Source organism: Heterodontus francisci, unplaced genomic scaffold (genome assembly GCF_036365525.1).
Source record: "Heterodontus francisci isolate sHetFra1 unplaced genomic scaffold, sHetFra1.hap1 HAP1_SCAFFOLD_210, whole genome shotgun sequence".
NCBI lineage: Eukaryota > Metazoa > Chordata > Chondrichthyes > Heterodontiformes > Heterodontidae > Heterodontus > Heterodontus francisci.
Genome location: NW_027141403.1, coordinates 2797473 through 2823274, shown reverse-complemented (window position 1 = coordinate 2823274; position 25802 = coordinate 2797473). Strand labels below are relative to the sequence as shown.

Sequence of the window (25802 nt, the reverse complement as noted above, 5' to 3'; positions counted from 1 at the left end):
TGCGCTTCCAGAGCTCGGCCGTCATGGCCCTGCAGGAGGCCAGCGAGGCTTACCTGGTGGGGCTCTTTGAGGACACCAACCTGTGCGCCATCCACGCCAAGCGAGTCACCATCATGCCCAAAGACATCCAGCTGGCCCGCCGTATCCACGGGGAGCGCGCCTAAACTCACCCTGCCCCGAACTGAGTTTGGCATCAAATAACAGAACGGCTCTTTTAAAAGCCACCAAATCGGCAAAACAAAGAGCTGCGATCACCTGTTATCAGAGAAATGTGGTCCAGAGCAGCGATACCAATGTGCACAGATCATTTTATTAGAGGGGCGATCATTTTAGGACTCAACAAAAGCTTTATTTGTGCATAAACGCTGGAATTGTTAAAATGCCTGACAAATATCTCCTGTGGCAAACGGCTAAATCCCGAATCATACCAACACAAAGCAGCGCTTGCATTATAAAATTGCCGTCTCTCAGACAGGTACCAGCCCTTTCACAGATAAAGTGGGTGTCTCTGAAAAGAGCCTTTGGGCCAGCTGGAGTTGTCTGGGGATGATGCGGGACTTCTTGTTGTTGTCCCGGGCCGCGTTACCGGCCAGCTCGAGGATTTCAGCTGTCAGAGACTCGAGCAGAGCAGCCAGATAGACCGGGGTTCCGACACCCACACGCTTAGCAGAGTTCCCTATTTCTCAGGAGCCAGTGAACACGGCCCACCGCGAACTGCAATCCAACCCAGGAGGAATGAGACTTGGCCTTGCCCCGAGCTTTGCCACCGGTCTTCCCTCTTCCAGACACTATTTTTGCCCCCAAAAATATACTTTATTCACAAAAATCTATAAAAACTACATTACAAAACAGTTGAGGAAGAATGATCAAATCCACCCACTTATCCCTTCTGGATGAATGATAGTGAGGACACTGGTGATTGGTCACTCTGTGCAGCTTCTCATTGTGTTGTTCATGTTACCAATCAGATAGTTGCTTAGTTCACCAATCCAGAGACATCACGTTAATAAGGCAGAAAATAACCGCGCCGGATTCGCAGACTCCAAACCGTTTCTTTTTCAAATTTGAAAAGCCCGCCAACAGAATTCTAAAACAAGAAGCGGCTTCACTGCATATCAAGTTATTAGATCATATAGCCTTACGACAGGGATGTAAAAATATCCCCCATATTGTATTATTTCACATTTTCTCACAAGTTCCAGATTCGCTTTTCCAATCCAGCATCTATTCAGCTTCATTTTCTGTCCTGTTTTGAAACAGTCTGTAACCGGCAGGCAAAAAGCCTCATTCACAGCATTCTGTAACCGGATACATTTCAGATCAATGTTAAAAAAAACACATCACACATTATAAATTGGTCCCGATTCGTGGGAGACAAAAGCGGAGTGTAGATTTTCAGTGTGTGGTGTTAAAGATTGAGACTGAGGGTTCCTGCACCAACGGGGTTTCTAAATAATGTACTTATTAATTATTGAAGCTGTGCTAATGGGTTTCTGGGCCTTTCTCTTTGTTAGTGTCCGATATGTGAATTTGGAGTTTAATCTGTGCCTGTCAGTTTCTGATCTGGAAGGTTGTTTGATTTTCCCTCTGTACATGTTAGTCAGTAATATGTTTGTGTAGCTTTACACTGCACATGTTAATTGATGACAGGTGAGTCTGGTTTTCACTCGACATGTCAGTCTCTGGTTTGGAGGCCTCGACTATATTCTGTACCTATCAAACATCTATATATGAGGGTGGGTTTTAAACTGTTCCTGTCAATCAGTTTTATGTCAGTACTGTTTATTATTTGTATCTGTAAGTTTCTGATGAATGAATGTGGACGGAATCGCATCCGAGTCATTGATCATTAAGAGTTATTTTACACTGTAACTGCCAGTATCTGATATGTGAGTGTGGGTTGTGATCTGCATCTGCCTGTTTCTGGTATGTGACATGAGCATTGTTTTTGCTCTGTGTGTGTTAGCCTCACGTGTCAGAAGCTGGGTTTAGTTGAACATCTCACTCTCTGCTGTATGATTCTGGATTTTCATCTGTAAAGTTATTATCTGAGATGGGCATGTGAATTTTATTCTGTGTGCCAATTTCTGGGATGTGTGTGTGTGTTCTTTCTGTTCCTGTCAGTTTCTGACATGTGAATATGGATTTTCCTCTGTTCTGGTCAGTTACTGCAATGTAAGTCGCTCCTTTATTCTGTGCAGTCCGTTTCTGGTCTGGAAGAAAGATTTTAATTCTTTACCTTTTATATTCTGGCAAGTGAATGTGAGATCACCCTCTATCTGTCAGTTTGTGACATGTTACTGTGTCTTTTACTCTTCACCTGTCAGTTTCAGATATGTGAATGTGGATTTTATTCTGTATCTGTCAGTTACTACAAAGCAAGTATGTATTTTATTCTGTACCTGTTTGTGTCTTGGAATTGATCGGAGCTTTTACTCTATATCTGTCAGTCTCTGGAATGTGAATGTTGCTATTACTCTGTGTCTGTCTGTGTCAGATTTGTCAGCAAGTATTTAACTTTCCCTTTCTGTTCCTGACATATGAATGTGGATTTTACTATGTATCTCTCAGTTACTGGTATGTGATTGTGGGTTTTATTCTGTATCCACAAGCCTATGATCAGTGATTGTGACTTGTGTCCTAGGCCTGTCACTATCTTGTTTCATATGTCCATTATTCTGTGCATGTTACTTTACGGGAAATGACTGCAGGATTTATTCTTTTCCTGCCATATTACCACTATGGCTTCAAAAGCTGGTCAGAAGCCGGATATTCTGTGGTTAGTAACTCATGTCCTAACTCCTTAAAGACTTTCCATCACCTACAAGCCACAAGTCAGAAGTCTGATGGATTACTCCCCAGTTGCCTGGATGTGTGCACCCCAAACAGCACTCAAGAAACTCTATACCATCCAGGACAAAGCAGCAGGCTTGATTGGTTTACCATTCACCAGATTAATCATTTACTCCCTCCACCACCAGTGCACAGTGTGTACCATCTACAAGATATACTGCATCAACCTGAGGAAGCACCATGAAACAGCACCTTCCAAACCCCCGACATCTGCTACCAAGTAGAACATGGGCAGCAAATGTATGAGAACATTACCACCTGCAAGTTCATCTCCAGTTCATATGTCATCCTGGCTTGAAAATATAACACCATTCCTGCATCATCATTCAGTCCAAATTCTGCAACTCCCTACCTAACACCACTTTGGGTGTACCTACAATACAAAGACTGGAGGGAGCAAGAAGGCCACTCGACACCATCTTCTAAAGGGCAATGAGAGATGGACAACAATTACTCTCCTTTCTACAGATGCTCACATCCCATAAACATACACTTCAAATAATCATAAAGGTGTGTATATGAATAACATTTGTTCTGTATCTGTTCATCACTGGTACTTTATGAGTGTGGAAGTCATTCTCCATCTGTCTCTCTGAAAGACAGGATCTGTTTGGTTATATTTATGGAACAATGAAGGAACTCTTACACATCTAGATCTGTCCAAATATCTGTCCCTCTTTGTATGGTATGATAGTGAAGGATTTATTCTTTATCTCAGAATGTGGAATGTGACTGTGGGTTTTTCTCTGTATCTGTCAATTACTGATAAACAGATGTGGGTTTTCCACTGTACCTGTCTACTTCTGATGTGAGTGTGATTTTAACTCTTTTCTGTCAGTATCCGATGTATGAGCACGTGCTTCAATCTACCTGCCAACTTCTGATGTGAGTGTGGGTTTTATTATGTATCTATCAGCTTCTGGTATGTATGTGCTGGTTTTGTCATGTACCTGTCAGTTTCTGCTGATGTGAACAGAGGTTTTGGTTTGAATCTCTCACGATCTGTTATATGTGAATGAGTATTGTTTTGTCCTTGTCAATTTCTGGAATAGCAGAAAGCTCTTTACATTGCACATAATACAAAGGAAAATACTGTGAATGCTGGAATTTAAAAACAGAAAATGCTGTAAACACTCAGCAGGCCTGCCAACATCTGTGGAGACAGAAACAGAGTTCACCTTTCAGGTCAATGGCCTTTCATCATTGATCTGAAATGTGAACAGTCTCCCTCTCTCCACAGGTGCTGCCAGACTTGCAGAGTATTTCCAGCATTTTCTGTTTTCATTTACACTGTACCTTCTTTATTCTGGCGAGTGAATGTCGGATCACTCTTCACCCTTTCATTTCTGATGTGTGAATGTGGATTTTACCCAGCGTGTTGTCATTTACTGCAATGCAAATATCTGTTTTATTCTGTACCTTTTTGTTTGTGGTAATTGATTGTGGATTTTAACCTGCATCTGTCAGTCTCTGTAATGTGAATGCTGCTATTACTCTGTATTTGTCTGTGCATGATTTGTGAGTATATGTTTTACTTTCCCTGTCTGTTTCTGGCATCTGAATGTGGATTTTGCTATGTACCTCTGAGTTTCTTTATGTCTATGTGGGTTTTATTCTGTCTCTGCATGTCTCTGGTGAGTGTAACGTTTCCCCTGTACCTATCAAAATCACACTTGTCAGTGTGGCCATTATTCTGTACCTGTTGCTTTATGGTAGGGCTTTTCCTGTCAATCTCTGATATGCTACTATACATTTTATTCTCTACTTGTCAGATTCTGTGATGTGATATTGTTTTTCTCTGTCTATGTGTGTCTGGTATGTCATTATCAGTTTTACTGTGTACCTATTAGCTTCTGGTATTTGAGTATGAGGCTCACATTCCATATTTCAATTTGTTCCGTGAATCTACTTCGGCCTTGACCTGACAGTTTCTATTCTGTGACTGTACATTTAAAGGATGATTGTTAATTTCTGCTCAATAGGTGTTCATTTAACTCTGTTCATGTCAGTCTCTGCAGTGGGAATTTGTGATTTATGCTGAAACTGCCATTTGTTTATCTTGATGGTATGCTCAATCCTGTTCCTGTCAGTCTCTGTTTTTAAGGTTTTTTTCTGAGTATTTGTCAGTCTCTGACGTGTGAGTGTGGGATTTCCTTTGTGTCTGTAAGTTTTTAATGTGAATGAGAGGTTTTTAAATCTGTACATGGCAATTCCTGAAAAACAAGCATGGGTTTTACTCTGTAACCCTCATACTCTGGTATTTGTGTTTGTGTCTTTTTCTTCTCATTACCTGTCTGTTTCTGAAAAGTTGGTTTGAATTTTACTTTGTACCAGTTACATACTGATCCCTGTTTGTGGGGCTTACTCTGCACCTCTCACTTTCTTATGTGATTCAGATTTATAGCTGTACCAGTCAAACTCTGGTATTTGCATCTAGATTTTACTCCACATCAGTCTAACTCAGAATCGTGAGTGTTGTTTTTTTACCTTGCTTCCTTTGTACTTTGCAGTATGGAACTGTAATTGTCACTTTCTGGTATTTGTGTGTAGCTTTTCTTTCATGTCTCTCAGTCTCTGTTGTGTTTTTCCGTATTGTGGGTGAGTGGGTTTGCTTCATGCCTGTCAGTTTCTATATGTTAGTGCAGTTATATTTTCTAGTGGGTGAGTGTTTGTTTTCACTTCTTTTGCTGTATTATTCAGTTCCTTGGATACGGGTGTAAGTTTCACTCGATATCTCTTAATCCCTCGTCTATAGTTTATCTCTGTCAGTTTCTGATTTTGAGTGTGGGTTTATCTGTACCTGTCACTTTGTTTTATGTGAGAAACGTTTTATTCTGTATCTTCCAGTTTCTGATGTTTGTTTGTGTGTCTTGAACTTGTGCCCCTCAGTTTATTGCATGTGAATGTGGGTTTGACTGTTAATCTAACACTCACTTGTATATGAGTGCTGTTTACTCTTTATCTTTGATTGTCTGGTTTGTAAATTTAAGTTTTAACCTGTGCATTTAAATTTCTAATGTGCAGGTCTGGTTTTTAACCTGTCTATGTCATGTTCTGGTATACAAGTACGTGTTTCAGTCTGGCTTTTGAGTGTGGATTGTACACCACATCTCTACATTCTCTAGAATGTGAGTGTGATTTTTAATCTGTACATGTCAGTTTCTGACATGTGTCTGTGAGGTTTACTTTGTACATTTAATTCTCTGGTCTGTGACTGCTGAATTTATTCTGTATCTGTCAGTTTATAAAAGTGACTTTGAGTTTTAGTCTGTATCTGTCAGTATTTGGTATATCAATCATCTTAATTATTTGTGTTTTATTCTGTATCTGTCAGTGTGTGAAGGGCAAGTGTTGGGTTTTCTTTGTACCTGTCAGTTATGGATGAGAGATTTTCACTCTCTACCAGAAAATTTCTTGGCATTCACTGTGGATTTCACTCTGTGTCTGTCATTCTCTGGTAGTTGAGTGTGGCTTTTATACTGCATTTGCTATTTTCTGATATGTAAATGTAGATTTTAATCTTTACCTGTTATTTTCCAGTATGCGAGTATGGGTATCAATCTGTCACTGTCAGTTTCTCATATGTGAGGGAGGCAGTTATTCTGCACCTGTTACTTTCTGAAATGTGTGAAGTTTTTTTATCTTTCCCTGTCAGTTTCTGGTATGTGATTGCGCCCTTTGTTCTGACCCTTTCTGTGAAAGGAATGTGGGTTCTGTTCCTGTCAGTTTCTGGTATGTGATTGTGGCCTTTGTTGTGTCCCTATCCGTTTCTGTGAATGGAATATGGGTTCTGCTCCTGTCAGTTTCTGGTATGTGATTGTTGCCTTTGTTCTGTCCCTATCTGTTTCTGTGAATGGAATGTGGGTTCTGCTCCTGTCAGTTTCTGGGATGTGATTGTTGCCTTTGTTCTGTCCCTATCTGTTTCTGTGAATGGAATGTGGGTTCTGTTCCTGTCAGTTTCTGGTGTGTGAATGTGGGTTTATTCTGTATCTTTCAATCTTTGGAATTTGATTATGTGCTTTCTGCAGCACCTTTTAGCTTCTGTTAAGTGAATGAGATGTTAATTCTGCACCTGTCCATTGATAGTATATGAATGTTTATTTTACTCTGTAACTGTCAGTTTATGGAACATGAAGGTGTTCCCCCCCCCGATCCTCCGCCACCCCCCCCCCCCCCCCCACCTGCCAACTTCCAATATGTGACTGTTGTTTTATTCTATACCTGCCATTTTCTGTATGTGATTCTGTTTTTTGATCTTTACCTTTCAGTTTCTGTTACTTGAGTGAGTTTTACTTTGCACCAGTTGGTTTCTGGTATGTGTCACTTTTAAGCTGTACCTGTAAAGTTAAGATATAACACTGTGGGTTTATTCTGTATCTTTCAAGCTCTAGTGTGTGATATGGGGCTTTTCTCTGAACCTTTCTATTTTTGGTCTGTGTGTTTTAATCTGCAGCTTACAGTTCCTGATAGGTGTGTGTGCACATTTTCTTTTTTTCTGCAGCTATCAATGTCTACTACACAAGTATGTGTGTTATTCCTCTCATTCAATTTCTCTTATTGGAGAATTGATTTTTCTTTGTCCCTCTCAGTCCCTGGTATGTGTCCATGTGTCTTGCGTGGTAACTGCAGTTTCAGTTAGGTGACTCTGGTGTTATTCTCGATCTGACAGTCTCTTGCATGTGAGTGGTTTTATTTTCTTCTCTGGAGCTGTCAGTCTCCCTTCTGTGGCTGGAGGTTTTAATCTTTACTTTAACTCGTTAATAATTTGTAAATGTGAATTTTACTCTGTCTGTCTGTTTACTGTATATGGGTATGTTTTTTTAAATCATCAGTTTCATAGAATCATAGAAAGTTTAAGGCACAGAAAGAGGTCACTTAATCCCACCTTCATTTGGTCCTGAACCCTGTAGCTTATGGCACTTGAGGTGCATACTCAGAGTACTTTTGAACCAGTTGAGGGTTCCTGCCTCAACTATCCTTTCAGGCAGTGAGTTCCAGACCCCCAACAACCTCTGGGTGATTTTCTTTCCCTCATCGCCCCTCTAATTTTTCTACCAATCACTTTAAATCTATGGCCCTCGTCAATGACCTCTCTGTTCAGACCCTTCACCTCCACTCTGTCCAGGTCCCTCAAAATTCTGTACATTTCAATCAGCTCTTCCCTCAGCCTTCACTGTTCCAAAGAGAATTATCCCAGCCTTTCCAATCTTTCCTCACAGCTGCATTTTTTCAGTCCTGGCAACATCCTCGGAAATTTCCTCAGTACCCTCTCTAGTGCAATTATATCCTTACTGTAATGAGGTGACCAGAACTGGACACAGTTTCAGGTATGTGAGGGTGAGATTCAGTCTCTATTTTACTGTCTCCAGGATGTGTCTCTCTTGTGAGATTGATATAGTGTCTTTCAATCTGATAGTGGGTGTGCTTTTGAATTGAGATTGATGTACCTAACATTCAGCAGTACAGAATTGGAATGGATTGGAAACAATGTCTTTCTCTTCTGCTTTGTTTGATTGCTGGATTGAAAATGTGTCTCTGAACTTGGGATCAGTGAGAGTTTGACTACTTCTGCTCCATGTGACTCTGGAATTAACAGATGGCCTCTGGGAGTGATAACAAACCTACTCTGTGTTGTATGGAGCTGAATGTACATTTCCTTGTGCCTGGGAATCATCACATTCATTCTGTTCCCTTGAAGTATTTGCCTGCAGAAAGGAAGAACAATATCTCTTGTAACTGAAGATCAGTTGAGGTGGAAGCTAGAAAAGAGATTAATGTAACATTTCAATTAATAATCATTATTACTGACCCGGAATGTTAACTCTGCTTCCTTTCCGCAGATGCTGCCAGACCGCTGAGTGGTTCCAACATTTCTTGTTTCTATTTCACATTTCCAGCACCGGCAGTATTTTGCTTTTATTAAAGAGATAAATGTAACATTTCAATTAATAATCATTATTACTAACCACAAATACTCACCAGAAATACAAAGAATGTCAGTGTCTGATATCACTGCAGATCTCAGCATCTGCTGACCAGGTGTTTTTGCCGATTTACAACAATTTAGTGACATCCAGAAACAAGCCAACATCTGCACTTCTCCAAGATTGGGACTACCTGAGGGATGTTTGTGCAGATCAGGTTTCTATTTCAATCTGACATTATAACATAAGAACCTAAGAAGTAGGAGCAGGAGTAGGCCATTCAGTCTCTCGAATCTGATCCACAGTTCAATAAGATTATGGCTGATCTGATCGTGGATTCAGCTCCATTATCCTGCCTTCTCCCAGAACACATTACTCCCATGGAGATCAAACGTTTAACTCATCCTTTAATATATTTAACAACTCAGCCTCTACTGCTCTCTGAGGTAGAGAATTCCAAAGAATAATGACGCTTTGAGAGAAGAAATTCCTCCTTCACTCCGTCAGAAATGGGAGATCCCTTATTCTGAAACTGTGCGCCCGAGATCTTGATTCCACTATTCACTGTATATTTTGGGCCTCCTTATCTCGAGAGACAATGGATACGCGCCTGGAGGTGGTCAGTGGTTTGTGAAGCAGCGCCTGGAGTGGCGATAAAGGCCAATTCTAGAGTGACAGGCTTTTCCATAGGTGCTGCAGAGAAATTTGTTTCTCGGGCTGTTGCACAGTTGGCTCTCCCCTTGCGCCTCTGTCTTTTTTCCTGCCAACTACTAAGTCTCTTCGACTCACCACACTTTACCCCGTCTTTATGGCTGCCCGCCAGCTCTGGCGAACGCTGGCAACTGACTCCCACGATTTGTGATCAATGTCACAGGATTTCATGTCGCGTTTGCAGACGTCTTTATAGCGGAGACATAGACGGCCGGTGGGTCTGATACCAGTGGCGAGCTCGCTGTAAAATGTGTATTTGGGGATCCTGCCATCTTCCATGTGGCTCACATGGCCAAGCCATCTCAAGCGCCGTACAAGCTGGGGATGTTGGCTGCCTCGAGGACTTCTGTGTTGGAGATACGGTCCTGCCACCTGATGCCAAGTATTCTCCGGAGGCAGCGAAGATGGAATGAATTGAGACGTCGCTCTTGGCTGACATACGTTGTCCAGGCCTCGCTGCCATAGAGCAAGGTACTGAGGACACAGGCCTGATACACTCGGACTTTTGTGTTCCGTGTCAGTGCGCCATTTTCCCACACTCTCTTGGCCAGTCTGGACATAGCAGTGGAAGCCTTTCCCATGCGCTTGTTGATTTCTGCATCTAGAGACAGGTTACTGGTGATAGTTGAGCCTAGGTAGGTGAACTCTTGAACCACTTCCAGAGCGTGGTCGCCAATATTGATGGATGGAGCATTTCTGACATCCTGCCCCATGATGTTTGTTTTCTTGAGGCTGATGGTCGGGCCAAATTCATTGCAGGCAGCCGCAAACCTGTCGCAACACTCACAGTGAACAGCGTGAAACAGGAGTTAAACCACGAACATGTATTACAGAACTGAGGCGAGAAACAGCAAAGATTTTCTACAGCAGCTTATTCACGTTCTGTCTCACTTACCTAGTTCACACACAGTCCGAGAAAGGCCTCTCCATTCCTCCGCTCACTCCATGTTCCGGTATCAGTTCATCCTCCACATTGCCTCTCACAAACAGCCCACGACGCCCCCTGAACTTGCCCCGGAGTCAATGGCGATCTCTGATCCAGACTGCGGACAGGGTCCTAAAGCAATGTGCTGCTGGAAGCAGATTGCTGTTTGCTGCCTTACCCCGAGGCCGTAATATATCCATTCCCTCTGTTAAAAACAAACTCTTTCCGCTCACTGAGTAAATGGCGTTGAACAGATTTGCTGGCGGAGGGGAGCGCGCATGCGTCCATTCGCTCATTCACAATCACTGGTGGGGGCGGTGCTGTACCGCGCATGCGCTGCATTCGGCAATAGTTTGAAAAACAAAAATCAGTCAGAACTTTCTCCAGTTCAGTTTTATCTGATTTTGAGCAATGGAACCGGGACTGTGGGCAAGAATAGAGAAGGTTTCCAGCTGGGAGATGACCCCTTTACCAAGCTCAACTTGAGATCATTCTCTGCACTATGTTTGCTGTTCATTAGCTCGAATTCTCAAACTGATCCTCCGAGGGAGACGATGTGTTTGCAGGAATGGGGCAGGAGTTAATATCTGACAGTTACAGTCAGAGATCAATTTAAGCAGAGTGTAACTGTCTGTCACTGAGAGTCATAGCGAAGGGTTTGAGCTGAAAGATAACAGAGAGTTCAACAGGGCAGAGAAAGTTACATTTGGGACATTGTATGCCTCACTCTCTGACACATTCCCGGACTGTGAGATTAATAATGTGTCTTCCTCTGGCACCATATCAGTGAGAGATGAGATTTTAACGTCTGTTTCCCCAGGCGGATCTTTCGAGATAAAACGAATCTTACAGTTCAGCCAAAAACTCAATAATTACAGGCCAGTCAGTCTAACCTCAGTAATGGGTAAATTATTGAAATCTATTCTGAGAGACAAGATAAACTGTCACTTAGAAAGGCACATACCAACTGAATTGAATTTGAAAAAGGATGTTAGCTGAGGGTGGTACTGTTGATGGATTCCACATGAATTTTAGCAAGGCTCTTGACAGGGTCCCAAAATACAGACTCTTTATAAAATAAAATTTCATGTCATCCAGGGAAATGCAGCAAGGTGGATGGAAAATTGCCTCAGTGGCAGGAACAAAGAGTAATTGTTGACGGCTGCTTTTGAGACTGGAGGGCTGTTTCCAGTGGTTTTCCCCAGGGCTCAGTAATGGGTCCCCTGTTTTTGTGATGATTTATATGAACAAGTTGGACATAAATGTTGAGGGACACGATCAAGAAGTTTACAGACGACACCAATATTGGCCGTGTGGTAGATAGCGAGGAGGAGTGCTGTGGACTGGAGGAAGATGTTTATGGTCTGGTCAGAAGGGCAGAAAAGTGGTGCATAGAATTCAACCCGGAGAAGTGTGACGTGATGCACTTGGGGAGGTCAAACAATGCAAAGGAAGACACGATTAATGAGAAAATACTGAGAGGTGCAGAGGGGGTGAGGGACCTTGGAGTAAATGTCCACGGATCCCTGAAGGTAACAGGGCAGGGTGATAATATGGTTAAGAAGACATATGGAATCCATTCCTTTATTAGCCGAGGTACAGAATATAAGAGGAGGAAGGGTATGCTGGAACTTTATCATCATTGGTTAGGCATTAACTTGAGTTATGTGTGCCGTTCTGGTCACCTCATTACAGTAACTGCACGAGAGAGGATACAGAGGAGATTTAACGGGATGTTGCCGGGACTTAAAAATGCAGCTCTGAGGAAAGATTGGATAGACTGTGGTTGTTCTCCTTGGAACAGAGAAGGCTGACGGGAGATCTGATTGAAATGTATAAAATGTTGAAGAGCCTGGATAGAGTGGAGCTGAGGGGTCTATTTACCTCAGCAGAGAGCTCAAAACCTGTCCTGGGAACTCTACATTTAGCGAACAGTTCGACATGAGAATGTGTAGATGTGAATATTGTGTAAGAGAGAGTGTATTAAAGGTGCTGGCGGGTTAGTCTAATGTCACTGTATTTGTGGGACCGGTCTCATCGCCGGATTTCCGAGTCCCTCTTGTGTCAAGTAACAAGATTTTGCAGTCAAAGAAGCACATTGCTCCCCTTCTCATCCCCAAAGTGGGAATTCAGTGTAGTTTCTTTGTTCATTTCAAGATTTCAGTCAAAAAGTGGAGAACATGTCAGTTTTCGGGGGAGAGAGCGCCATCAGTGCAGCAATAAAACGGGTTTCAGTCAAAAATGGAGTCTTTACTTCAAGTGCAAACTATTGGACAGCAAGCATTGTCATGTCAGAGACAGGAAGGATCTAGTCTGGGACTCTGCAGTACCCGAATTTCAGTGGTATTGGAGAGTTTAGGACCAGAGAGAAACACAGAGAGGCAGCAGGAGCCGGGAGTTGACAGCAGGTTGTCTCCGCCCCCGTCCGCTCACTGCCTTTAAGTTGCTCAGTGCCTCCACAACCGGCTTAATTTCTGACCCAGTTCTGACTGACAGAGAGAATTTGTGCAGAGTCCCGGACATGACCGATACAGCAGCCGCCGAAACGGCTCTTCCAGCCGCCGCCGCTCAAGTCAAGACTCCGAAGAAGAAGAAAGCGGCTCCCCGGAACAAGTCAGCTGGTCCCACGTTGAGGGAGCAGATCCTCAAGATTGTGGCGGATTGCACCGATCGCAGGGGGACCTCACTGCCCGCCAGAAAGAAGGCTCTGGGTAGGAGCGGTGTGGATGTGGGTAAGTTCAGGACCCAAATCAAGCAAAGTATCAGGAGGAATGTGAACAAAGGCTCCCCGGTGCACAGCAGCGGTACGGGCGCATCCGGCTCCTTCAAAATCCCTAAGCAGGGAACCAAGGGAAATATGGGAAAGAAAGTGAAGTCAGGAGCAGCCAAAAAACCTTTCGAAAAGCAAACAGGTGGCAAGAAAGTGACAGCTTAGAAATCAGCAGCCAAGAAATTACCAGTCAAGAAACTAGCAGCCAAGAAATCGGCAGCGAAGAAAGCAGCAGGCAAGAAAGTGACCAGCAAGAAGGCGGCAACGCCAAAGAAATCACCAGGAAAGAAAGCAACACTTCCGAAAAAGTCTCCTGCGAAGAAGGCCAAAAAACCCAAGAGTGCCACGGGCGGAAAGGAGCTCAAGAAAGTTCAATCATCAAGGGGCAAGACCAAGCCAAAAGCAGCAAAGGCTCAGAAAGCAGCCCCTGGAAAGAAGTGAAACTGCACGGGAAACTTGTAGACATCTGAACCCAAAGGCTCTTTTCAGAGCCACCCACATCTCTCAGGAAAGAGCTGATCCCCCTATCACATGATCCCTGTCCCGCCGCCATGTGCACATTTCACATAGAAATGATGGGAAGTAAATGCAGGATCCCTGGTGACTCGCTGACAGACACTACTCTCAGCCCGACCCCAACTCTCTGCAACAAAACAGAGGGATGTCCCTGCCTCACTGTAACTGGGGATCTGTTCGGTACAGTCTCAGTTCATGCTCGTTTCACTAATTCATAGTGAGAGGGTCTAACACAGGAATACTGGCGAGAAACCCCGAATTACAACTCAAACCCCAATACATGAATTTATCTAATTCAGCTGGGATAAGGTGTTAGTAAACTGATCAATCCGTCTGGGAGGGGAGGTGTGTGGAAACGGGTTGACTTGTGATCGGAAGCACTGTACCTAGGCGGATATATGATCAACTTTTAATTGTTATAGATCCTTATTTAAAAGCTCCGGGTTTCTGTTATCTTTGACTATAAAGGCAGAGTCTGGAAGTTTTGTGCAAAGCTCTGTTGTTGAGAATTTTTTTTTTGAATTGGCGGTTCCAGCAAGTGGGAGGCGGAGCTGGAGGATGAAAATCATTTCTCTGCTCTGTCTGTTACTCAGTTTCCTCTCCGCCCCGCCTCTCACTCTCTGTCCCTTTCTCAGTCAGGTCTGGGCGGGCTGTATAAAAAAGGCAGCAGAAACAGCTCGTTTCTCATTCAGCAGTGATTTGAGTGAAGATGCGTCATGTCTGGAAGAGGTAAAGGAGGCAAAGGACTGGGCAAAGGCGGAGCAAAGCGGCACCGCAAAGTGCTTCGTGATAACATCCAGGGCATCACCAAGCCAGCAATCCGCCGCTTGGCTCGCCGTGGTGGAGTGAAGCGCATCTCGGGTTTGATCTATGAGGAGACCCGCGGGGTGCTGAAGGTTTTCCTGGAGAATGTGATCAGAGATGCAGTCACCTACACTGAACACGCCAAGCGCAAGACGGTCACCGCCATGGATGTGGTGTACGCTCTGAAACGCCAGGGCCGCACTCTCTATGGATTCGGCGGCAAAACAAATCCACCCTTTCTACCAAACACAAAGGCTCTTCGAAGAGCCACCCAAAGACTCACAGAGAGATCAGTGACATGGCAACTTGAATTAATAAGATCAAGTTATCTGAATATTGTTTATCTTTATCAACAACTGCTTTTGTACATCATTTCATTCTCTCAGTAAATTTACATATCAAAGATCTTTCACTGTATTTTTCTCTTCATTATTTATCGAACACGTCATGAATTAAACGGTTGCATTTGTTAATTTATACGTGAAGGTCTGAACTGCCGGCACGAAGCGGAATTTACTGCCGTGATAGTAAGTAATGACTGGCGCCTTGTTCCCGCCAGAGACAACTGTTCAAACTGTGTTGGAAGACTCAGAGGGGGAATCCAGGACGAAAGAAATAAAGCTACAAGGAGTGAGATTTTATAATTGTTCCCGCCAGATTAGGTGTTTTTTAATCTTTGCCTTGTTTGCTGATCTGAAATTGGCGGGCTTTTTGAAATTGATAAAATTTCAGTTTCAGTTGCAGTTCAACCAATCAGTGCACAGCATTTCCCGCCGCCCTTTTACTTCCCGGAGCTGGTTTCAAACTTGACTGATGGATGGGGCTGCATCCAATCACAACACTAGGGCGGTCCCTCTACTGTCTTAAATAGACAGTCCCTGAGCAGCCTCAACAATTACAGTGTCTTTGTTCCAGATGTTCTACCAGAATGGCCAGAACCAAGCGCGCAAATCGACCGGAGGGAAAGCTCCCCGCAAAAAGCTGGCAACCAAAGCGGCCCGCAAGAGCCGTCCAGCCACGGGCGGAGTGAAGAAGCCTCACCGTTACAGACCCGGCACTGTGGCTCTGCGGGAGATCCACCGCTACCAGAAATCCATTCAGCTGCTCATCCGCAAACTCCCTTTCCAGCGCTTGGTGCGGGAGATCGCGCAGGACTTCAAGGCAGACCTACGCTTACAGAGCTCGGCCATCATGGCACTGCAGGAGGCCAGCGAGGCTTACCTGGTGGGGCTCTTTGAGGACACCAACCTGTGCGCCATCCACGCCAAGCGAGTCACCATCATGCCCAAAGACATTCAGCTGGCCCGCCGTATCCGCGGGGAGCGCGCCTCAACTCACCCTGCCCCGAAACTGAGTTTGGCATCAAATAACACAACGGCTCTTTTAAGAGCCACCAAATCGGCAAAACAAAGAGCTGCGATCACCTGTTGTCAGAGAAATGTGGTCTGGAGCAGATCATGTTATTATTAGAGAGCCGATCATTGTGTTAAATCTTTCGTTTGCATCAACGGTAGAATTGCTAAAATCCCTGACAACTATCACAAGAGGCGAGCAGTTAAATTACCGAATCCAGTACTGAGAAGGCTGAGGGGAGATCTGATTGAAAAGTACAACATTTTGGCGGGACTGGAGAGAGTGGAGGTGAAGAGTCTTAGCAGAGAGGTCTGTGACTGTGCGACATATGTATAAAGTGATTGGTAGAAAAATTAGAGGGAAAACGAGGATTTTATTTTCACCTAGAGGGTGGTGGGAGTCTGGAACTCACTGCCTGAAAGGGTAGTTGAGGCAGAGACCCTCAACTCATACAAAAGGAATCTGGATATGCATCTCAAGTGCTGTAATCTGCAGGGCGACGGACTGAATGCTGGAAGGTGGGATTAGCATAGGTGGGTCGTTTTTCGGCCGACACGATGGGCCAAGTGGCCTCTTTCTGTGCCAATACAAAGCAGCGCTGGCATTGTAAAATTGCCGCCTCTCAGACAGCAAGCAGCCCTTTCACAGATAAAGTGGGTGGCTCTGAAAAGAGCCTTTGGGTTCGCAGATTTAAGTCAGACCGCTTCACTTGCTCTTGGTGCTCGGAGCGCTGGTTTTCTTGGGCAGCAGCACAGCCTGGATATTAGGCAGCACCCCGCCCTGAGTGATGGTCACCCCTCCCAGCAGCCTGTTGAGCTCCTCGTCGTTGCGGACTGCCAGCTGGAGGTGTCTGGCGATGATGCGTGTCTTCTAGTTGTCCCGGGCCGCGTTGCCGGCCAGCTCGAGGATTTCAGCTGTCAGATACTCGAGCACAGCAGCCAGATAGACCGGGGCTCCGGCACCCACACGCTCAGCATAGTTCCCCTTTTTAAGGAACCTGTGAACACGGCCCACCGGGAACTGCAGTCCAGCTCGGGAGGAGCGAGACTTGGCCTTGAACCGAGCATTACCACCGGTCTTCCCTCTTCCAGACATTACCACAATCTGACAAACACTTTCAGGAAGAATGCTGAGAACCACCCACAATAGTCCCATTTATACCTTCGGGAGGAATGGAGTCGGGGGCACTGGTGATTGGTCACTCTGCACTGGGTGTCATTGTACTCTTCATGTGACCAATCAGAGAGCTGCTGAATTCACCAATCCGGAGACGCCAAGGAGATGAGGGCGGAAAATAATGGCGCGAAATTGTCAGACTGCAAACGATTTTTCAAATTTGAAAAGCCCGCCAATATATTTGTAAAACACAGAGCGGCTTCAATATAGATCATCACATTTATAGGTAAGTTGGTTTTACCGCAAATATTTTAAAATCTTTTTTATATTGTATTATTCCACATGTGGTAACAATTTACAGATTCGCTTTCACATTCCACCATCTATTCGGGTTTACTCTCTATCCTTTTTGAAACATTCTATAACCAGCGGACAGAAAGCCTCTTTCACAGCATTCTGTAACCATTTCAGCTCAATGTTCCTAATGATACCGCATCACTGATTATAGATTGATCCCTATTGGTGAGAGACAACAGCGGAGTGTATAATCTTAGTGTCAGGTGTCAAAGAGTGAGACTGAGGGTTCCCACACCACCGGGGTTTCTAGATAATGTGCTGATTACTTATTGAGGACAAACTTGATCTCGGGATATGAGTGACTGAGAAATGATGCCTGCGCGTTAAATCAGATGTTATTGTCGAAATATAGCAAAGGGGCCGAATATGGATGCGTCCGTGAACAACGCTCACAAATGGTCATTAATTAATGATCGGGACATTATTAAGTAGAGACAGGAAGATCGCACGGGCAGTGAAACTGTATTAACCAGAATCTGTAGGATTAAAACAGAGATCACAAAGGCAGTTAGAAAATACTTGCTAAAAATATCAAAACAAATTGATATTAAAGAGATAATGTTGTAGCTTTTTGAGAGACGTTGTGGGTGGCTCTTAAAGGTCGGAACTCGCAGTTTATACACATCCCCAGAGATCTATGTTAATGAAGGATGGGTGAAAACCGTGTTCGTGATTGGCTGGTTTACAATGAAGTCAATTCTTTTGATTCTGCATTTATCTGATTGCTTACTTTAGATAACCAATCAAATTTAGTGCTCGGCGAAGCCACAATATTTCGCCGCAGTCAGCTCGTCCATTGCTCTTGCCTGTCACCTATCCACCGATATCCCTGACTTTCTCACTCCCTCTGTTGCTGTCTCTTCAACTGTTTCAGTTCTGTTGGCACCAGCCCGTCACCTTTTTCGTTCTGCACGGATCATTCCTCCGCACTTCAGCTTACTCACAGAAGACAAGGTGGCCGAGTGATTAAAACGATGAACTGCTAATCTGTTGTGCTCTGCATGCATGGGTTTGAATTCCATACTCCTTGTTTCAGAATGTTTAAAATAAGAGCACCGGCTTCGTGTTCCATTTGAGTGCGCTTGTTCTTTCTAAACAAGAAATACGGATGTGTAAAATAAACACAGTGACGGTGTTGTAGTTGAGTATTGCGTCCAGTTCTGCTCATTGGAGGGAACAGAGGAGATTTATCAGAATGTGTGAAGTCAGTAGAGACGGGTTTGTTCTCCATTGAATCAACAACATTGAAACAGTTGAAGAGACAGTAGCAGAGGGAGTCAGAAAGTCAGGGATATTAGTGGATCGGTGACAGGCAAGATCAGTGGACGAGCTGACCGAAGGGAGATTTGCAACAAGTGTGAAACATCATGACAAGTGAGACAAGGATAAACAGTTCCCATTAGCTCATTGTACAAGGACATAGTGACAGAAATTGAGGATATTGGGCAGGAGATTTCGGGCGAACACTGAGTGAGTGGTGATGATCTGGAACTCACTTCCCACAAGGGTGCTGTACTGGAGACAATCAATTACTTCAAGAGATTATTGACACAGCAGTTGAAGGAATTAAACTTGCAGAGCTACAGGGATCGAGCGGTAGAGTGAGTGTGACTGGATTGCACTGTGGAGAGCTGTCATGGACTCGATGGGCCAAATAGCCTCGTTCTGTGCTGCAAATAACTTTATGTTTACTATTAGTTTCAGACTGAAAACTGATCAGTTTAAAGGCTATTTCAAATCTATAGTTATTCAAAAAAAAGAAGATAAATTTCCGGGAGACGTACATGGATGATGAGAATCATTTTATAAATTGCATTGACTTGTTCAGTTTTAAAACTGCTTTTTTTTGTATTTTGTCTGTGTTTAGCTTGTACTCTGTCCCCGTCAGTTCCTGGTCTGTGAGTGTGAGTTTACCTTATATTATTTCATTCTCTGTTATCTGAGTGTGGGTTCAATCTTTACCCAGAGCACCGTTCGTGAACTGAACTTTACCTATCTCCCTTTTTATTGTTATTTAACAAAGATCTGCACACTCTTGTTTCTGACTGTGAACTCATTTATTAGTTTAAAGGACATGTCTTCTTTAACATAAATTTCATTGAAAGAAAATTGAAGTTCAGCATTGTGGGAGATGCACATGGATGATGAGAGTCTTTTGTAAGTTTTAATTTGGAAATCACATTGATCATTTTTAAGTTATAAAATGAAGCTTCATGATACCAGAATTGAGGTCTGACCCGCAGTACGGAACTCATGTCAACTGCTTGGAAAGCAGATATTCTCAGCACTATACCAACATCACTATGTGAGTTTAACGTATGTAAATGAGTACATTATTCTGTAACATTTATTTTCTGTTATGTGACTATGTCTGGTTCCAGTTCATCATGTCAGCCTCTGGTACTCTGTATGAGGTGGGATTAATGTGGTGTATGTCAGTTTCTGGTACTGCCTGTGAGTGTGAATATACTTCTGTATCCATCAGTCTCTCAAACTGAATGTGAGTGTGGATTAATTCATTTTTCATCCGTCTCCGCAACTGACAGTGAGAATGTGATTCATTCAATATCTCTGTGTCTCTGGTATTGTTTGTGAATGTGTTGCTTATTCTGTGTTTTTCTGTGACTGGTAGAGTTTGTGAGTGTGGCATTCATTCTGTACCTGTTAAGAAATATTATTGAATGGCATTGTGGACTCAATGTTTTTTAGGCACTCCTACTCTATGTGAATCAGATTTGTACTGTGTCCATCTGTTTCACGTCATGTAAGTGAATGTGGGATGCATTATATAGTTGCCCGTATCTGGCTGTGACAGATAGATAGATAGATAGATAGATAGATAGATAGATAGATAGATAGACAGACAGACAGACAGGCAGACAGATAGATAGATGGATAGACAGACAAACAGACAGACAGACAGACAGATAGATAGATAAATAGATAGATAGATAGATAGATAGATAGATAGATAGATAGATAGATAGATAGACAGATAGACATTTGATCTACAAGGCAGTAAAGGGTTATTGGGACAGCCAGGAAAGTGAAGTTAAGCACAATCAGATCAGCCATGATCATATTAAATGGCAGGGTAGGGTGGAGAGGCCAAATGGCCTACACTTGGTCATATCTGTTATGTTCTTAAGCTCTTCTCTTACTTGACATGATTGTGGGCCACATTCTGTATCTTTAAATCCCTGGTCCTGTGTGTCAATGTAGGTTCATTCTGAATTTGATAGTCTCTAGTACAGAATGTGTGTTTGCAATTCATTCCTTATGTTTCTGCCTCTGGAGGATTGTGCAAGTGTGAGATTAATTCTGTATCAGCCAGCATCCGTACTGTGTCTGCATGTTGGACCCATTCAGTATATGTAAGTTATGAGTACTGTGTCTGTATATGTGATTCATTCTCCATCCAATAAGCTCTGGTACCCTGTTTCAGTGTCAGATTCAATTTGCATCTATGTGTCTCTGTGTTGTACGTGTCTGTGTGATCCTACTGTATCCTGTACTTAATATGTACCTCAAGCATTCTGTTGGCTACTGTTTCATAATTTTGTGTATCAATATTTGTCCCTTGTGTTTAATTTAAAATATGGATTAACTATTTCATAGCTGCCTGTTTTATTCAATTCTTGTACATGAGTTGCGAATTGGTAGCCAATTCATCGCTCTGCCAAATTAATTGTGAGTGTTAATCTTTCAATCTGATACATGACCTGGTATGTACAGTCAAATTTCTCTGTATTGTAAAAAAATAGAATGAATACTGCATGTTTCTGTCTGACCCATAGTGAAATGTTTGGATTTGTTTGTAATGTGTAGCTCAGTTTATATTGTGGGGTACATATTAGGACTTATTTTCTAGCTTTCAATCAGGTAAATTTTGCCTGTTCTAGTTAAGGTATCTTATTTGAAATGTAGTCAAATTGACACAGTTTATTTAAATCTGATAATGAGTGTGTTTTTGGACTGGGTTTGATGTGTCTACCAGTCAGCTGCAGTGAAATAGAAGCAACTTCAATCTCTCCTGTTCTGCTTGACTGTTGGATTGAAAATGTGTCTCTTGATCTTGGGATCAGTGTGGGTCTGACTACTTCTTTTGTTTGTTGCAGTGGAAATGATGAGCTGGCTGTGTCACTGTGCTTTGTGAGTGATACTGTATCTATCAACTGTGTGTTGGAACAAGCTGGCTGCTCTTTTCCTTGTGTCCAGGAGTCAGGACTTTCATTCTGGTTCCTTCAAATGTTTGCCTGCAGGAAGAAAAAGTAATTCTTATACTTGTAGAAAGGTCAGTGAGAAGAATCACAGAATCATTACAGTGCAGAAGGAGGCCATTTGGCCCATCGTGTTTGCACCGGTTCTCTGAAAGAGCAACTCCCTCAGTTCCATTCACCTGCCTTCTCTATGTGACCCTGCAAATTCTGCCCTTTCATACAACTGTCTAATTCCCTTTTGAATACTTCAGTCAAACCTGCCTCCACCAAATTCTCAGGCAGTGCATTCCAGACCGTAACCACTTGCTGCATAAAAAAGATTTTCCTCATGTACCTTTTGCTACTCTTATCAAATACTTTAAATGTGTGCCCTCTCGTTCTCGATCCTCTCATGAGTTGGAATTGTTATTCTCTACCTACTCTACCCAGACCCCTCATGATTTTGAATACCTCTATCAGATCACCTCTCAGTCTTCTCTTCCCCAAGTCAAACAGTCCTAACTTCTCCAATCTATCTTCATAACTGAAATTCCTCATCCCTGGAACCATACTTGCAAAGTTTCTCTGTACTCTCTCTGATGCCCTCAGGACTTTCCTCATGTGAGGTGCCCAGAATTGGACATCATACTCCAGCTGAGGCTGAATTAGTGTCTTACAGAGGTTCAACATAACTTCCTTGCTCTTGTACTTTATTCCACTATGAATGAAGCCTCGGATGCTGTATGTTTTATTAAACAAACTCTCAACCTGTCCTGCACTTTCAATGACTTATGCACATACACACCTCAGTCCCTTTGCTCCTGCACCCCCTTTAGAATTGTATCCTTTATTCTATACAATTCCTCCATGTTCTTACTACCAAAATGAATCACCTCAATTTCTTTGCATTGAACTTCATCTGCCACCTGTCTGTCCATTCCACCAACTTGTCTATGTCCTTTTGAAGTTCTACACTATCCACCTCACATTTCACAATGCTTCCAAGTTTCGTATCATCTGCATACTTTGAAATTGTGCACTAAGGTCTCGGAGATTAACCTATATCAGGAAAAGCAAGGGTCCAAACACTGATCCCTGGGGGAACTCCATCACAACCTTCCTCCAGCCAAAAAACATCCATTAACCACTGCTCTTTGTTTCCTGTAACTCAGGCAATTTCGTATCTCGTTGCGACCGACCATTTTATTGCACGAACTACAAGTTTGCTCACAAGTCTGTTGTGTGGCACTGCATCAAACGCCTTTTGAAAGTCCATGTACACCACATCAACAGCATTGCCCTCATCAACCCTCTTTGTTACCTCCTCAAAAGACTTCAGCAATTTGCTTGAACATGATCTTCCCTGACGAAATCCATGCTGCTTTTCCTTAATTAACTCACATTTAGAGTCATAGAGTTCTACAGCACATAACTAGGCCCTTCGGCCCATCATGTACATGCTGGCCATCAAGTACTTAAGTATTCTAATCCCATTTTCCAGTACTTGGCCAGTATCCCTGTATGCTATGGCAGTTCGAATGTTCATCCAAATAATTCTTGAATGTTGTAAGGGTTTCTGCCTCTACCATCTCTTCAGGCAGTGTGATCCACATTCCAAACATCTTCTGGGTGAAAATATTTTTCCTCAAAGCCCCTCTAAACCTCCTGTTTCTTACCTTAAATGTATGTCCCCTGGCTATTGACATCTCTGCTCAAGGGGAAAGAACATCTATCCTATCTATGCTCCTCATAATTTTGTTTCCCTCACTCAGGTCCCTCCTCAGCCTTCCCTGCTTTAATAGTCCCTGTGACTATTGATTTTGCCCCTAATAATTTTTTCTCGATCTTTTCCCAACACTGAATTTAAACGAACAGGCCTGTAGTTGATGGGCTTATATTTACACCCTTTTTTGAACAAGCAATTCGGTAGTCCTTTAGCACCACATCCGAGTCTAAGGAGTCTCTGGCCAGATCCTCTGTGATTTCCACCCTCACTTCCCTCTGTTTCCTTAGATGCATCTCATCTGGCTCTGGTGCTTTATCCTCTTTAAGTACAGACAGACTATCTAACATTTCTTCTTTATCAATTTTAAAACCCTTTAATATCTGACTTATCTCCTCTTTCAACATTACCAAGGAAGAAGATGCAACCCAGCCAAAGACAGATGCAAAGTATTCCTTTAATACCTCAGCTATGCCCTCTGCCTCCATGTGTAAATCCACGTTTTGGTCCCTAATCGGCCGCACTCCTCCTTTTACCACCTTTTTTTTACTATTTATATGCTTTTAGAAAACGTTGGGATTTCCTTTAATGCTCGCTGGCAATCTCATTTCATGTTCTCTCATTGCTTCTCCTATTTGTTTTTTCACTTCCCCTCTGGACCTTCTATATTCAGCCTGGTTCATACTAATATTTCCTACCTTGCATCTCTCAGAAGCACACTTTTTCTTCTTTATCTTAATCTCTACTTCTTTTGCCATCCAATGAGTTCTGGATCTGTTTGTTTTAATTTTCCACTTCAAGGGAACATTCATCGACTGTGCCCGAATTATCTCTTCTTTGAAGGTAACCCAATGTACGTCTACCAGTTTTACTGCCAGCTTTTGACTCCAATTTATTCGCCCCAGCTCCATCCTTACCCCATTGAAGTTGACTTTCCCCCAGTTAATTATTCTTACCTTGGATTGTTCTTTGTCCTTTTCCATATTCAACCTAAACCTTATGGGACAATGATCACTATCCCTTAAATGCACTCCTAATGATACTTGATCCACTTGGTCCACCTCATTCCGAAGAACCAGGTCCAGCAGTGCCTCCTTTCTCGTTGGACTAGCAACAAACTGTTGTAAAAACTTTTCCTGAACATACTCTCGGAACTCTTGCCCCTCACTGCCGTTTACACTACTATTATCCCAGTCTATGTTTGGATAATTAAACTCTTCCATTATAACTACCCTACAATTTTTGCACCGTGCTGTAATTTCCTTGCAAATTTGTTTTTCCATGTCCTACCCACCAGCTGGTGGCCTATAGACAACACCGAGCAATGTAACTGCAGCGTTTTTGTTCCTTAGTTCTCGCTAAATTGATTCTGTCCTCGACCCCTCTGGGACATCCTTTTTCTCCAGCACTGAAATACTCCCCTTAATCAAAACTGACATCCCTCCCCCTTTATTCTCTTTCATGTTTTCCCTGAACACCTTGTATCCAGGACCTTTTAACACCCAGTCCTGTCCTTCTTTGAGCCAGGTCTCTGTTAGAGCCTATTTTTCATCTTATTTCCACATGACAATCTCCGCCTGTACCTCACCAGTCTTATTAACCACACTCCGTGTGTTCACATACATGTACCCTGAGTCAGACTGTATTACTTTCTCCCTTATTCTGACCCCACCTGATAGCCTATTATTCCCTACTGTTGTGTTATCAGTCTCGCCCAGTGTTCTTTACATCGCGGTATCCCTCTCTAATACCTGCAGCTGGTTCCCACACCCCTGACAATGAACTGACATGATACAAAAGTGATCAATGTAACCTTTTCAATAATAATCGTTATGAACAATCGGAAACGGAAAACCAGCAACTTAAACAGTATCTGTCTCCTGTAGCACTCTGCTTCTGCTTCCCACCTGTTTGCAGCGTTTGTGCAACAGTTTGTGACATTCAGAAACAACCCATGCCCCTCACCGCTCCATGAATCGGACGACCCGATGAAGTAGTGACGTCTCCCTTCCCCCTGCTCACTCCATGTTCCGAGACCAGTTTCTGCTCCACAGTGCACATTGCAAACAGTCCCCGATTCCAGCTGAGCTTCCCCAAAATTCAGTGCTAATCTCTGAGCACATCCGCACAAGCTCCCAAACCTGGTGTTGCTGCAGCAAGCAGATGCTGTTTGTTCACTGACCACGGGAACCAGATGTTTCCTTTCGCTGCTGATGTAAACAATCTTCCGCTCACTCGCTGAATGGAGCTCACAGGCAGAGCTGGGGGAGGGGTGCGCATGCCGTCTTCGCCTCATGATGACGTCATAGTGGGCTGGGTTGTATCGCGCGTGTGCAGATCTCTGCAACAATTCAGCTTCAAAACTCAATGGGAACTTTGGTCACTGACCTGAAACGTTAACTCTGCTTCTCTTTCCACAGATGCTGCCCGACCTGCTGAGTGGTTCCAGCATTTCTTGTTATTGTTTATTAAATGGTGTGTTATATGTATGTGCACAAAAGAAAGGGGTGAAGTTAATATCCCGATATAGGAGGAGTGCAGAGTTATTGGA

The 25802-nt window shown here is 43.2% G+C and overlaps 2 protein-coding genes and 1 pseudogene across 2 annotated transcripts; all 3 read left to right on the top strand.

Annotated features, from left to right (window-relative positions):
• The first annotated feature begins 12934 nt into the window (after window positions 1-12934).
• On the top strand, window positions 12935-13624 carry LOC137363327 (histone H1-like; annotated as a pseudogene).
• A 791-nt stretch (window positions 13625-14415) lies between these two features.
• Window positions 14416-14718, top strand: LOC137363321 (histone H4-like; the record flags this gene model as incomplete). Its single annotated transcript, XM_068027194.1, has 1 exon — window positions 14416-14718. A coding segment is annotated over exon 1 (303 nt), but the record flags the coding sequence as incomplete, so codon positions are not given.
• Window positions 14719-15418: 700 nt separating this feature from the next.
• LOC137363326 (histone H3-like) lies at window positions 15419-15973 on the top strand. Its single transcript, XM_068027200.1, has one exon. The coding sequence runs from the start codon at window positions 15419-15421 to the stop codon at window positions 15971-15973; it is 555 nt and encodes a 184-aa protein (XP_067883301.1).
• The last annotated feature ends 9829 nt before the right edge of the window (window positions 15974-25802 follow it).

Bases quoted from the DNA above. Each gene is read 5' to 3' on its own strand.
- LOC137363326 (XM_068027200.1), top strand. From the start codon at position 15,419: ATGTTCTACCAGAATGGCCAGAACCAAGCGCGCAAATCGACCGGAGGG.